At 42.6% G+C, this 15,008-nt stretch overlaps 1 protein-coding gene across 1 annotated transcript in view; it reads left to right on the top strand.

Moving 5' to 3' along the window:
* The window catches only part of CACNA1C (calcium voltage-gated channel subunit alpha1 C), a 681,102-nt gene that overhangs the window by 364,659 nt on the left and 301,435 nt on the right, over positions 1 to 15,008 (top strand). Inside the window, exon 5 of the mRNA XM_054988003.1 lies at positions 3,328 to 3,467. Coding sequence (XP_054843978.1) covers positions 3,328 to 3,467 — 140 coding nt within the window. The remainder of the gene's footprint in view (positions 1 to 3,327; positions 3,468 to 15,008) is intronic.

Raw genomic sequence — 15,008 nt, 5'->3', positions numbered from 1 at the left:
CCACAACAACCATCGTTCTCCGGCCATGAAAGCCTTCGACAATACATCAGTATATGCAAAGATTTAAGGTCTAATGTTTCAGACCAATGAGAGTTTCTTAAGCTCTTCATGGTTGCTTAAAATCTTTATGTTGAGACACTTTTGTTCCAGTGTTTCCCAATCACATTTTCTTTGAGTATTCTCTTACTCTTTTTGGTTTCCAGAAGACTGGTACCCTCTTTTCAGTACCCAAACCTCTTCTCTTGAAACACCAGTACTCGTCTTCAGTTTTTAACTGACCCTTGAGGTCTCCAAAGGCAGTTTCTAACCACACCAGGCCAGGGATCTCTTCACTCTTCAGAGCGAACTCCCTATTTGTCTAGGTAGGAAAATTTTCCTCTCACTAGAAGATCTAGTGAGCTTTAAAGGAGACAAGCGAGAAAGGGTAACTCCTCTCCACCTATGTTTACAGGGATTATTCCCTTAAGAGAACTCTCAAATTAGCCAGAGGGATGTTCAACCAGCGAGTTTTTTTTTTTATTAAAAGAGAAATAAAAGGGCAAGCATACAGAAAACCACACACAAGACATAAAGGAGGCTTACTAAGAAAATCAGGGAGGAAAGGAGTTTTGGAAGGGCGATAGTTACCAGTCTTAAAGAGAGAGGTCTGAGGAAGGTAGCAGCAAAATGACCAGCATTTCATGAAGAGAAGAAACCCAAATGGGTTTGCGAGCATGTGGACGGATCCAGAACACACACACATTCACTGGTGGCTAGGGAGTCTAGTTAGAGGGGGAAATGCTCTCTGGGGCAAACTAACGTCTTTGCCCCCAAAACAATAACTTAACAGGTTGTCTGGAGGTTGGACAATAAGTCAAGACAAGTTTGATGGGTCCTATCTTCAACTATGACTTGAGGGCAGGATTTAATTCATTTCATCTGAGGTGGACTATAGGTGTAAAAAAAAAAAGCTTGATTACCCCATAAGTACCAGATGGGAAAAGTACCAGGTTTGCTGAAAAGCTTAATTAGGATACATGGATACGGGGAAGTGAGATTGGGCATTGATGAGATAAGTCAGGAGTTTCTTGGGAAGATCCCCTTTCTTTGGCCTGAAGGAGTCTGTGCCCATGTCCCAAAATTCCTTGCCAACTTTCCCCCCATTTCTCCTGTCTGTGTAAACTGCTCTCAGTCAGGGCTGAATCTCGAAACTGTCAGTACTCGAATCCTCTCAGCTATGGCTGAAATCCGACTCCCCTCTCCCCAGCATCCAGTTCAGAAGTCTTTTTCTGTTCCAATCATGCTACTCAATCAAATTCCTTGAAGTAGCCTGAAACTCTCTGTTATGTGAAGTATTAACCCTTCACAGTCCTTCAGCTGTTTGTACAGCACTTCTAAGCTTTTAAAAAGTGCAGTCTGTCTCAGAGTGGGACCACAGGTGACGCCTGACACAGGTTGGACACTTGCCAGCTTCCCTCAAGTTTTGATGGGAAATGTAGGCAGCTTGGCGGAATGTTGGACAAGTGACAGTTGAAAAGTCCATTGGACAGCAGTCAGAGAGTCAAGCTGCAAGACCAGGATGCCTACATTTCCCATCAAAACTTGAGGGAAGCTGACTAGTGTCCAACCTGTGTCAGGCATCACTTGTGGTCCCGCTCTCAGTTGCTGTGACACATCGATGCCTGTTTACGCCAGAAGTGACATCATGATGCTGGAAAAGTAGGTATCTACCCCTCAAACTCTCCCACCAATTGCCCACCAACTTACGGCTGGATTCTTTGACACCATAACCCTGCTGAGCTGCCTGCCCTTCCCAAACTTCACACCCCCCTACTCCCAGCACTGCACCCAAATCTCCAGGAATTGCCCAGTCTGGCATTGGCAATCCTGTTTAACATACTCAACAAGGATTTGAACTTACACCACCCAGATTTAAATTTATGCACTTCCCTCCCAGGGCCACAATCTAAGCATCTTGATTGCCCAAGCATATACAGCTTCCTATTGCTTGTGGGGTTTTTTTTAAAGCTTTCCTTCTCAGAGCGCAGGACCAAAAATTCCCATGCAGGGAAAGGAAGGGGATCAGGAGGATCATGGCCAATGGCTTCACAATTATTTACATTCAGAGTTCTTATATTATTTCATAAACTATACTAATGTGATAACTTTTGTTAGGATGAAATAGCACCAAGTCTTGAGTGCAAACGTTCAGGTTCTTGCTTTTTGTTAGGCTGGATGTTTACACAACTAAAGGTTATCAACAGCGTGGCAGAAGACTCAGTAGTCTGCTGTTTGTATCTTTCGTTAAGGCATCCAGGAGGTTTGAAGACTTGGTTTTCCTTAAGCTATGCTGCAGTTCTTTCAATAATTGTGTGACCTTGTTAAACCCAACCTAATGAGTTGTATGGTCCTTCTGGGGTCCAGAAGTTGCCAAGCTCCAGATGGGTCCTGGAGATCTCCCAGAATTACAGTTGATCTCCAGACTACAGAGAACAGTTCCCTTGGAAGGAATGGGAACGTTGGATGATGGACTGTATGTAGGGATCCCATTCCCCCAGTGGGGGCAGAGTAGGGTTGCCAGGTCCCTTGACTCCCCAGCAGGAGATTAGGGGCCTGGGACCTACCTCACTAGGCCTACTTACCCAGCTGGAGGGGGGAAGGTGTTGGAACGGGCCTCCTGGGCGCACTCCCAGGGCAGCACAACAACATCATTTCCTGGGAGTGACATCATCATAAGAGCATGCCCATGCTTCGCAGTGGGCCAATTTAGGCTCCAAACAATCAGACCTATTTGGGGCCCAAATCAGCCTGCTGTGAAACACGCGCTCCCACACCTGTGTGATGATGATGTCACTTCCCACATGCAAAGAGCACAATGGGAGCAGCAGGAAGTATCGCTCCCCCCTTCCCAAGTATGGGGACATGGCAACCTTAACTGTATGACAATATACCCCATTGAGGTCCCTGCACTCCACAAACCCTGCCCTCCCCAGTTCTACCCCCAAATATCCAGAAAATTCCCAACCTAGAGGCAGTAACTGTAGTCCAGGATCAAGGATATTTGTTCTGGATGTCATGTTTATAAAATCAGTTTTAAGAACTCAGTGTTGCTGTTATCAGTCATTTGAGTTTGTACAGAAATATAATGTGTACACAGAAATTACCTGTGGCAGAATTCCCAGTTTGCATTTATTCTAATTCTGCATGATTTGGAAGGCTGAAATGATTCTTCCCACCTTCTGTATGTACAATATGCAGTATATAAACTAGTAATAATCACAGTGTTGTACTCTGGTCTAAGTTGTCTACTAACAACATTTCCTCTTTCTCTTTGGCCCTCCTTCCCAGGCTTTTTAGTGCAATTTTAGAACAAGCAACCAAAGCTGATGGAGTGAATTCAATAGGAGGGAAAGGCGCTGGATTTGATGTAAAAGCACTTCGGGCTTTCCGAGTATTACGCCCCTTACGGCTGGTATCTGGAGTTCCTAGTAAGTAATCAAGTTCCTGTCTGTCTCTTTAGCAAGTGAAGGGTGCAGCAGAAAGCAATGAGTAAAATGATGTTCAAGGTAACCAATTTCAGGGTGGAAAGTAAGAAAGATGTTGCACTTGTTGTGAGTATACAGGTTTCATCAAACATTTAAAAAATAAGAGTCCAGTGTGAGATACAGAGGGAGAGAATTTTTTTAAGAGCAGAATTGCTTGTTGTGCTTGTTGTGTGTTCTTTAAATGGTCTGAAATAATAGTTCAGTTTAAAACAACATGAAACGAATATGTAATCACTGTAATGAGTCTAATATGAATTAAATCAGTGCAGCGACTGCGCTGCTGGCTCTGAAGTTGATGTTTATTAATAGTGTCACATATGGCTGGCTTGATGAAGAAACCTTCACACTGCCTAAATGTCTGTTTCAAAAGAAGCTCAATTTTATTACTCTCTTGTGCCTTAGGAAGCTGAGCAAGACTGGGACAATCATTTGTGATACATTTGCAGCGTGCAGTAGTGGGTATTATTTTCATACATTGTGCACGCTTGCTTATTTCGGTGCAGTGTCATCTCTCATCAGACCAAGTTTTGCAGATTTTTGTAGCACACCGAAAACCTGTGTGCAGAAAGGATAGCAGGACAAGTGTGTGTGATACTTTTCACACTATCTGTAGAAGCTGTTCTCTGTCTCTAGAGAAGTAAGTGTGTAAAAGTGCAAAGTGAGGATTAATTGTTGCATTTTCAGAGCAAAATAGCACAAGGTGCTGTGTAACAAGTGATCTATGTCTCCTTTTGAGTACTGAACCGCAGTGTTAGGAGCTATGAATTTGATCAAACCCATAACAGGGCAGGGTTGAGGATTAAGGGTACTTAGCCTTTTCCCTTGGGGTGCCATTTTTTCACTACAAAAAAAAATCTCAAATCAGCTTATTTTACATCTGCTGGGGACAAAATACAAGAGCCTGTAAATGTTCCCTAGCAGGTTTAAAAGTAGCAGGGGTGGGGGAGGGGAGAAAACAGGAAAGGAAAGAGTTAACTTTTCCTGCACTGTCTTCATACTTAATAAAGCAACCCTGAAGGCTGCATTTGCAACAGAAAAAAATGCCAGGAAGGTCAGCCCCTAGAGGGGGGCCTTCAAGGAAGCTTTCTACTAGAGTAAGTCATTTCAGACAGTTCCCTTTTTGTGTTCTTCTGAACACCTCTAAGGAAGAGTTTCCAGTGGCCTCCCTAGACATCTTACTGTATTGCTAAACATCTTAGAGTTGCAAAGTCCTTCTTGAAAATCTACATTTCATACTAATATTTAAATTAATAATTAGTATTATTATTTAGACTTCAGACCTTTCGTTTCAGACCAGAATTTTTCTTTCACTGATTGAAATTTGTAAAAATGTCATTTTTTTAAAAACTCTCATTGCATATTGTACCATTGGAGGACAAAAGGTTTTGGAAGTTGTTTGACAATGGAAGAGAATGATGCCATTTTAAAAAACCTCTCCCTTTATGATTGGAAAGGGCAGTCTAGTACACCTATGCACTAAGCTGACTAATACATGTTTAATTTATTAAATTTCATCTTCATCAGCTTCTTGCTAGAATTAATTAATGCTGCCTGGTTGCACAATCTCATTGCAGTATTTGTTTTGTCTGCTCACTCTGTGTATATAGAGTAAAATCATTTGAAATTCTCCATGCATATAAGATGTAAACCTTCCTTCCTTCATGTAACATCCAAAATCTATGAATAGGCCACTGGGCTCAATTTATAACAATCTGCATACATTTGAGCTGATCTGTTGTTGTCATATTTTGTGCCGGTATAATCAATGAAAGCATTCCTAAATGGCATTCAACCTTTTAATAAAGATGGAAGTTATTAACAGTATTTGCTGAGAGAAAGGAAAGTAATTTGCCTCTATGAAATGCGGTGGCAAATCTCAGCTAGTTAATTTGCACCATTTGGGCATATCATCACCGAGATCAGTAAAGGCTACAGAGGTGACCAGCTAATTCAGCTGCAAGTGAGTGGGAGTATGAGAGCATGGGTGTGCCTCTGGCATGCTTGCACAGGAAAGCTCTGCAGAAGCATCTTGCTTCTTGCAAGTCCACAAGAGGAGAGAGAATAAAGGCACAAAAGGTTGAGTCATCAAAGAGAAGGTTTTATGTTAAATAAAGGGAGGCATCACACATATACACAGTTATACACACATATACACAGGGAAAAGGGGGAAATAGCACACACAGAAACACAGTGTCCAGGTATGCTGAGTCGCCTCTATTCCAACATGTGTCCTAGTGCATAGAATAGGCTTTTGTAGCCATTGTGGCTATCAGTCACAGTAGGAGTGGGTGAACTCACCACACGATGGTTTGAAATCATGCAGTGAGCAATGCTTAATATTATGGCTGAGTGGGAGGAAATTAGCACAGGACACCAATCACAATGGTGAGGACGGAGGTCTGAATTTTTCATCTCCATTTGGCATGATGAAATTGTGGCTAGGCTGTGCTGATGTATACTGCAGGTAGAAGGAACTACCATGAAGGAATGCTTCCCCCCCTTACAAAAAACCTTCCTGGTCATAGGAAACTGAGGGCTTGGGAGTGGGGGGGGGGGAGTTTTAACCAAACCGCCTTGCTGACATGCTTATTTTCTGTGTGTAGGACACACAGGAGAGTGCACAGATATGAATTCCTGCTTGTGTTGGGGAGGGAAGAAACAGTGCTGCAACCAAAGCATTTATAAGTGGCAACCAGGAGGCTGCAGCTCTTTGGCATGGGAGTGATTACCATATTGTGCCAATCTCCTTGCCACATACAAACTTTATTTCTGATACACTTTACAAGTGTGCAGCTATAAACAGCATGATAGTCTGAATACACCTTTTGAAGGATAATTGTATATGACAGACTTCCTATTGTCTGTTTAATATTTGAAGAATGCCAAGAAACACAGTTATCCAGCCTTTCCCTAGGCTGATCTTTTTTAAAAATAGTAAAACCTAAGGGTATGATGACAATTATCATTTTCATGCATGTGATTATTAAAACTGTTATGTTCTGATAGAATTTTAAAAAGACTCTTGGATTGCCCACATCCTGACTTTAGTAATTTGTTGCTAATAATTTAAACCTTTCTGTTTAGAGCACAGTCCTGTCACTAAACTGAGGTACATTTAGAGTGCCACCTGCTACAGTGGACAGTAGTGGGGAAGGTGGCTGCGGAGTGTGGGTTGGGGGAAGAGAAAAGAGCAAATCTACAATTTGGTGGAGGATATGCTCTCTGCCAGAATAACATATTAGAGTGTGACAATACCAATTCCTCTTGGATGTGCAGCTTGTCAGAGTTGCAGTCCTGTAGCAGGCATGGTGATATTTGCTTCAGTAGGCAGGCAGAGGAAGATAGCCATTCAAAGTCACCCATGGGGCAGGACAAGGGTTGTGCAGTTACCTAAGAAATAATAGGTCTGCCCCCCCCCCCCATTGCACACATGCACACACAAACGTATAATAACTGCAGTTCTTCTGAGGCAGTGCATGCTTGAAATATTCCTAATATGAAGAACCTGCCTGCCTTTTTAATTACATACCTGGTCACACAGGTGTGATGGGTCAAGACCACAACCCATGCACCTTGAAACACCTCTTTTGTGAGTGGAGCAATCTTTTAACGCTAAGAATGTGGCAAACATAGAGCTACAGTTATGAATGAAAGTGCAAATTCATCCACATCTGGCCAGTTCATCTGCCTTTGTGCATATTAATGTCATATTTGTGAATCACTGTGAAATCACTGTGTGTTTTTTAGTTTTAAGAATGGGCTGAACTGCAGGAAGGCAGGGGAGGCTGTGGGGGATGCATATCAGCAGAGAGGCTGGAGGGGAAACCTGTGGGAAAGCAGCAATGAACAGTTTGTCAAATGTTTGGCTGTGCTAATCAGAACCGACAAACAGACTGGTAAGGTAAGCTCAATTGGTAGCCGATCAAGTACCCCTAGCTGTGAGGTGCTCTTTGTTGGTCTACTTTTATAATTTTGTATTTAATATTGGATTGCTTTTTAATGATTTATTTTAAGTCCCCCCCCCATCTTAACACAGAAAGCTGGAGTTAAAATCTCCTAAAGTAATGGGGGGGGAAGAGAAAGATTTCCTTTGAGTTGGTGAATGGGAATGTGGTTTGTTGGTTGGTTGGTTGGTTGGTTGGTTGGTTGGTTGGTTGGTTAGTTAGTTAGTTAGTTAGTTAGTTAGTTAGTTAGTTAGTTAGTTAGTTAGTTAGTTTGTTTGTTTGTTTGTTTGTTTAAGAATTTCTACCCTACTTCTCACTGGGGCTTACAAGACAAACAAATGGACAAAATATACAAGTTTAGTGTCATGAATTGACTGACCCTGTTCTCTCAAGGTCATAGGCTGGGAACCAGAGACTCTTGCGAGAAGGCTCACATCTCTGGCCACTGTAACAAAGGAGGAAACAGAAACCCATCCCATACCTCACTCACAAGGCTGATGTTCCCAAGACTCCCCCCACCATCTGCTCTCTCTCTCTCTCTCTCTCTCTCTCTCTCTCTCTCTCTCTCTCTCTCTCTCTCTCAGTAGGGACCATCTTAATGGATGGTGATAAGTGTTAAGCCCACTTTTGTTAATTTTTTGAAATGCTACTATGTTATCCTATCTAACAATGAAAAAGAATGTTGAAAATGGCATTTCCTTTTACTGATAGCTTACAATTTATTAAACAATAATTGTTTTAATTTCCTTCAGTATCTAAAAAAAGGCATTATGATGGACTCCCCTTCTCTCTTCCCACTGTGAGGCAGATTTTCCTGCCAAAATTCAGTTTCCCTGCTTTGACTGAGCAGCCCCAAATAGCATGTTAATATTTGTGGTTTTAAAAGTCTGTTTGTCCCACCCTGACACGCAGATATAATTCTGGCTTTTAACCCAGCGCAGTAACTTAATGGGGAAAAGCAGGAGCCCTCTTCCTATTGTGCTTGGAAATAGAACTAAAGACTGTTTAACCTTCAAAAAGAAATAACTTTATTTAACAGGCAAGGCTTAAGTAAGTGTAGTCAGGGGATGGAAGTGCGGAGGTAAAATTTGGTTCGTATTACAAAATACACTTAGAATAACAGGCAAAATGGGTGTCCCTGAAGCTTATTTTCATATATTCTTTTCTTTTTTAATATAAACTTTATTAAACAATGTGTACATGCATGGATAAATTGCAATAGTATTATAACACAAACTTGAAATACATTTTCCAAAATGATTTGTTCTAATTATACAATATACAATAATGTTCCAAAATAGTTACATATCACTTCTCTTGGTTGATTCTTTATTTGATTGTATCAGTCTTGTCATTGTTTTATAAATATATTTATCTGGTATCATTGATCAAAAATACTTTGATATAATTGGTGCGGAGGTTACATGTCATTTTTGTTAACATATTCAAAAAAAGGGCATCCATTAATCATAAAACTTGTTTTTTTGGTAGGTGTGTCAAAAATTGAATCTTATCTGTTATTTTTTCAATAATAAATTGGTCCCAAACCCATGAGTACCGTTGTGCTATTGAAGGTGGGGTTTGTTTATTCCTACTGAGGGCAATCAAAATCTTTGCTGCAACTGGGAGACTTGTTATGAGATCCCGTCTTATATCTGGAATGTTAACATGCTGCCAAATAATCTAGAAAAATTGTTTGGGGTTTCCAAGGGATTTTATAGGATGTTATATGTTCAATTTGTTTTAAGATGTCTCTCCAGAATTTATTAAGTTATGTTGCATTGCCACCAGCAATGTGCATACGTACCCGTTTCTCCATATTTTTTCCAACATAAAGGAGAGTGAGATGTCATCACTGATAGTTTTTTTGGTGGGTAGTACCATCTTGTCATAAGTTTGGAGTTTTGCGTTTATTTCTTGGGAGTTAAGTAGTAGCGAAGACTAGATTTGAGTCCATTGTTCTTGCATTATTGTTATGCTGCAGTCTTGCTGCCATTTATCTTGGGAATTTTTCTTGGTTCTTATCTGTGAGAGGTGTTTTACTTAGTACAGCAACAATGTTACTTCAGAAAGCTTCCTATGACAGTTCTAGTTTTCTGGAGTTAGTCTAAAACCATTTCCCCTTCACAACAGACTTGGGGTCCTCCTCAGAGCCACCACCCCCCCCTTAGAAATTTGGTAGGAATTAATCTTCTTCTCCTCAGATGGGATAACCATCTTTTTGGCTTGAAAGGGAGTCTCACTACCCAGTCACCCAGCATACATTCCAAGTTCTCACTCCCATGTTTTTCTGGCAGTCTATTAATCTACATAATAGGCTTGCCAACCTGGAATTGCCACTGATCTCCAAACTACAGAGATCAGTTTCCCTGGAGAAAATGGCTGCTTTGGAGGATGAACAGTATGGCATTATGTCCTGCTGAGCTACTGCCCTCCCCAAAACTCACCCTCCCCAGCCTGCATCCCGCAAATCTCTAGGTAGTTCCCAACCCAAAGTTGGTACACATACTGCATCATTTTTCCAGCAGTTCACCTAAGCCACTTAGGAGCCTCCACCTTTTTTCTCCCAGCCTCCACCCGCAGTCTCCCACACAAGTTCCTAATCTAAGTACAGCTTGCATCAGAGAAGAATTATACAAGTGCAAATGCATATGTAACAGGATTACAGAATAGCGGGTTACAGATTTTATTGACTGGAAGTGATTATAACATTACTTTAGCAGTAGCCAATTTTTTCATATATAATCAAATTTAACAGATCTGGACAATCCAGTGTTTTAGCTGTAATGGTTATATTTTTATATTGTCGAAGGCTTTCACGGCCAGATAACGTTAGTTGCTGTAGATTTTCTGGGCTGTATGGCTGTGGTCTTGGCATTGTAGTTCCTGACATTTCACCAGCAGCTGTGACTGGCATCTTCAGAGGTATAGCACCGAAAGACAGAGATCTCTCAGTGTCAATGTGTGGGGAAGATGTTTGCAGGTAATTTATATCTGCTCAGGAAGGTGGGTTTGGGCTGAGTCATCCTGTAAGAGTTTCCCAGGGTATGGAATGCTAATGGGGGGAAGCTTCACTGTATCCTAAGGAGGTTCTTTTGCATATGGATTGGTGGTTGATATGCTAATCTTATCTGCAGGGCTATTGTAAGATGTAGAGTATTTTGTTAGTCTGGTGTTTTTCAGGACTGGAAACCATGCCCTATTCATTCTTAAACTCTCTTCTTTCCTGTTGAAATTGTGCTTATGCTTATGAATTTCAATGGCTTCCCTGTGCAATCTGACGAAGTAGTTGGAAGTGTTGTCCAGTATTTTAGTGTCCTGGAATAAGAGACTGTGTCCTGTTTGAGTTAGGCTATGTTCAGCCACTGCTGATTTTTCAGGTTGGCCAAGTCTGCAGTGTCTCTCATGTTCTTTTATTCTTGTCTGAATGCTACACTGTGTGGTCCCGATTTAAACTTGTCCACAGCTTCAGGGTATGCGGTATACTCCTGCAGAGATGAGGGAGTCTCTACTGTCTTTTGCTGATCGTAGCATCTGTTGTATTTTTCTGGTGGGTCTGAATACTGTTTGTAGGTTGTGCTTTTTCATAAATTTTCCCATCTGATCAGTAATTCCTTTGATATATGGCAAAAACACTTTTCCTGCGGGGGACTGTTTTTCCTTAGTTTGATTTATCCTTGGTCTAATCTCTCTTCTGATTTCATTTCTGGAGTAGCCATTTGCTTGAAGTGCATGGTTTAGATGATTGATTTCCTCATTGAGAAAGTGCGGATCACATATCCATCTTGCATGGTCTACTAATGTTTTTATTATGCCTCTTTTCTGTCACAGGTAGTGATTGGAGTTCTTGTGTAAGTACCGATCCGTGTGAGTTGGTTTCCTGTAGACCTTGTGACCTAATTGAAAGTTTGCTTTGTGGCTGACCAAGGTATCTAGAAATGGGAGCTTACCCTTGATTTCTTTTTCCATGGTGAATTGTATGTTCGGGTGGATATTGTTGAGGTGGTTTAAAAACTCCATCAATTCTTCCTCACCATGGCTCCAAATGATAAAGGCAGGGCTTTTATTCATCTGGAACATGGTGGAATGGAGTTCCGGAACCTCTTGAAAATGGTCACATGGCTGGTGGCCCCGCCTCCTGATCTCCAGACAGAGAGGAGTTTAGATTGCCCTCCGCGCCGCTCCAGCGGCGTGGAGGGCAATCTAAACTTCTCTCTGTCTGGAGATCAGGGGGCGGGGCCACCAGCCATGTGACCATTTTCTCCTAGGGCAACCACTGAGTTCCACCACCTCTTTTCCCAGAAAAAAAGCCCTGGATAAAGGTTTCATCCATGAACTGGAACCAAACTGTAGGTTTGTGGGGTGCTGATTCTAAAGCTGTTTTTTCAAAATGTTCCATGTAGAAGTTTGCTATAACTGGGCTGAGAGGACTTCCCATTCAAGTCACACGGATCAGTAATTAAACAAAAACTCCAGTCACCATCTGTGATAGAAAAGAGGCATAATAAAAATATTAGTAGACCGTGCAAGATGGATATGTGAGAATAATCCACAACCAAAGTCTGGTAGGGAGTTTAGAGGGCATGCAGATGGATCATTCCCACTGTCAAGGTAGATAGTGACTTCTTCTACCCTGCCCCCCCTCTCAGTTTAGACCCCAAGATATCTGCACATAGGTTCCTCCTTTATCAATACAGGGAGAGATGCTCTGGCAATTTTTACTGCTTCAGTTCTTCAGCAACAAATGTTGAATTCTCTCCACCCACACAACAGTTGATTAATATGTGCAAAATAAATTCAAAATAAACATAAACAACTTATATAAGTACATCATATCAAATCTACATAAGTGAGAGATAACCATAGAGAGAGGGTGGTTTCAGATACTGCATTTAACCCATGACAAAGCTTAGGAAAGCCACACAATGTCATTCCCTGTTGGAGGGGGTTATTTTTGCAGTTTTATTTCCTGCCAAGGTTGCAGGCTTTCTTTTGGTTCCAGAAAAGTGGGTGTACTAGACAAGACCCAAACTTTTTAATTTTCTTAGCTCCTTTCAGTAGCCCCTGTTTTTCCACATAATTAAGAAAATAAAAATTAGGGCTGCATGAAATGTTCATATGCAAATATTTTTTTATTCACTGATCCAAATATGCATCCTCTTTAGTACTTGTTTGCAGCACAGTCAACTGTAACTCTGGTGCCATTTTTCTTCATTGGTTAGGGCTTTATTCCTCAGTCACTACATAGTCCTAGTGAATAATACAGTAAGTATAATACTGCCATGACATCACATAGCCACTCCAAATCCAATTCAGAGTGAGGGCAATACTTCCTCAATTGCATTACTCATGGGGGGAGGTGTGAGGCTGGGAGAGATTTGCAAATGAGCATGAGCATGTGAAGGACTGAAGAAGGAGAATGCTAGTAGGTGAGCTGGCATTCATGCCACCACAGCTAGAAAATGCAGGTGTCACATTCTGGCAATTACCCTTTCTGCACTTCATGCCTGCTTGCCTTTCCTGATAAAGTCACATCTGGCATTAGGGGAATGGTTAATAGTAATGATAATAATAACATTCAATTTATATACCACTCTTCAGGACAACTTAACACCCACTCAGAGTGGTTTACAAAGTATATTATTATTTTTCACAGAGTTTGGAGGTTTTTAAAAATAAAATCATAACCATAGTTTTCTATAAGGTATTTTCCAGGATTCCACCCTGTAACTTTGTTATCATGCTAAGATTGAGCTGCAAGGGCATCTTCTCAGTGGATCAGTTTAGACATTCTCAGGAGGTACCTGGGTGGTGGCAGCCAGTTACCAGAGTCTTTTCCAGGAAAAAATAGTTACATATGGTCTAAGGGGGTTCCTAGGAATGAAAGGCACCGAATGCTAACTGCTTTGCTGGATCAGACCAAAGTTCCTCTAGTTTAACATTCTGTTTCCAACAACAGAGTCCCAAAACTCTCTGGGTATTTGCAAGCACGACTGTTGTTTGTTTCGTGTTCCCATGAATATCCGGGGAAGTGTTATCATCAGACTGCATCCTCAGAAGATAAATAGTGACATAAGCAAGCACACAAGTATTAAAATATAATATTTCACCTCAAAGTGCAAAACCAGAGGATCTTGTTCATTGAAGTCTTTGAGTTAACTGTATTTTCTGAAGTCTCAAAGTAGAATTTATTGTACGAGACCAAGGGACGTTACAATTAAAACACACAAGAAAGAAACATCAAATGAGGAACAATAAATCAAAATAAGTGTGAGCCCCTCCCCTCCCCGCTGGGCCGGCGCCACCCTCTGTCGTGGTTGTCACCCCCTTGGGGCTCTTCCCTCTGCCTCAGATGGGGGTAGGGGCGGGGGTTAAGACACCCTGGCTCCGCCTCCTACCCTGCTGGGCTCTGGTTCACCGGCTCTCGCTCCGCACAGTCTCAGTCGCCTCAGCCGTCTCCTCCTCGGCTTCATTGGGAAGGCCCCTTTTATCCTGTTTCCCCCACCACCTCCACCAATTGTGCCAACCTCCTCCTCCCATCCCCTGTACCCTCCTCCTGCTGGAATTCCTCCCCTCCCTCCCCGATAGGTGCTGCCTCTCCCCCTGCTCATTCTCCTTCCCCTCGGGCCAATCCTGGGCCTCTTCACAGCTCCCAAGCCTGCCCTCCGCCTCCTGCCTCATACCCGTCTGTTGCCTCGGCTGGGCCCACCCCTTCTTCCCCGGGAGTGGCTGTTTCTGGCCTGAAGGAATGGCGGACGCACGGCCCACCGCCGAGCCTTGCCGGGGGGCCTCTGCAGGGGAGGCCGTGGTCAGGGGTGACCGTGCCTCGGGTGCCCATGAGAGAGCCTCCCCCCGCCCTTGGGCTCGGCTGCTGCACGGGCGGTGGCGGCGGTGGCGGCGGCAGCCGTGGTGGCCTGCTCTTCAGCCAGCCCTCGGGGGGTGGTCCTGCCTGAGCTGAGGCTGGGCTGCTGGGTAAGCGAGCTGGCGGGCGTGGAGGCAGGGTGGGGTGGTTGCTCCCGGCTGGAGGGTGGCACCGGCTGCCGCGTGGTCGAGTCCGGCCAGGCCAGACAATAAGGTTTCATATAAAGAGGACAGAACAAAATTATATGTGGGAGGTTTTCTAGGCTGCACAGATATATAAATGTGACACAATCAGTATTTGGATGTAATGTCCAGCTCAAATAGCTAAAGGCATAGTTTGAAATTGTTAAGGCCATTCTAAAAGCCCTAGTTAAGGGCAGTCTAAGTGTGGAACGTAATGTTGGACATATAGGAAGCTCTCCCTTTTACAGATTTGAACCAGGGAGAAAACCTGGAATAACTATATTTTCTTTTAGGAATCAGTGGGCTATCAGGGTGGTTAAAGAATGATAAAAGAGCTTCAGTGGCAAACAGTGTGAGCTAGAATGTGCCTGCATCAAATCTTGTCTGTGCCATTTACTCAGTAAGTAGCTAAAGCAAGCCATTATATCATATCCTCATATATCCATCTGTAATATATAAAATATATAATACTGACCTGGACTGGAAGATTATGTAA

The sequence above is a fragment of the Eublepharis macularius genome, chromosome 9 (genome assembly GCF_028583425.1).
Source record: "Eublepharis macularius isolate TG4126 chromosome 9, MPM_Emac_v1.0, whole genome shotgun sequence".
Lineage (NCBI taxonomy): Eukaryota > Metazoa > Chordata > Lepidosauria > Squamata > Eublepharidae > Eublepharis > Eublepharis macularius.
Note: the sequence above shows the minus strand (reverse complement) of the source record. Positions and strands in the feature narration are given on the sequence as shown.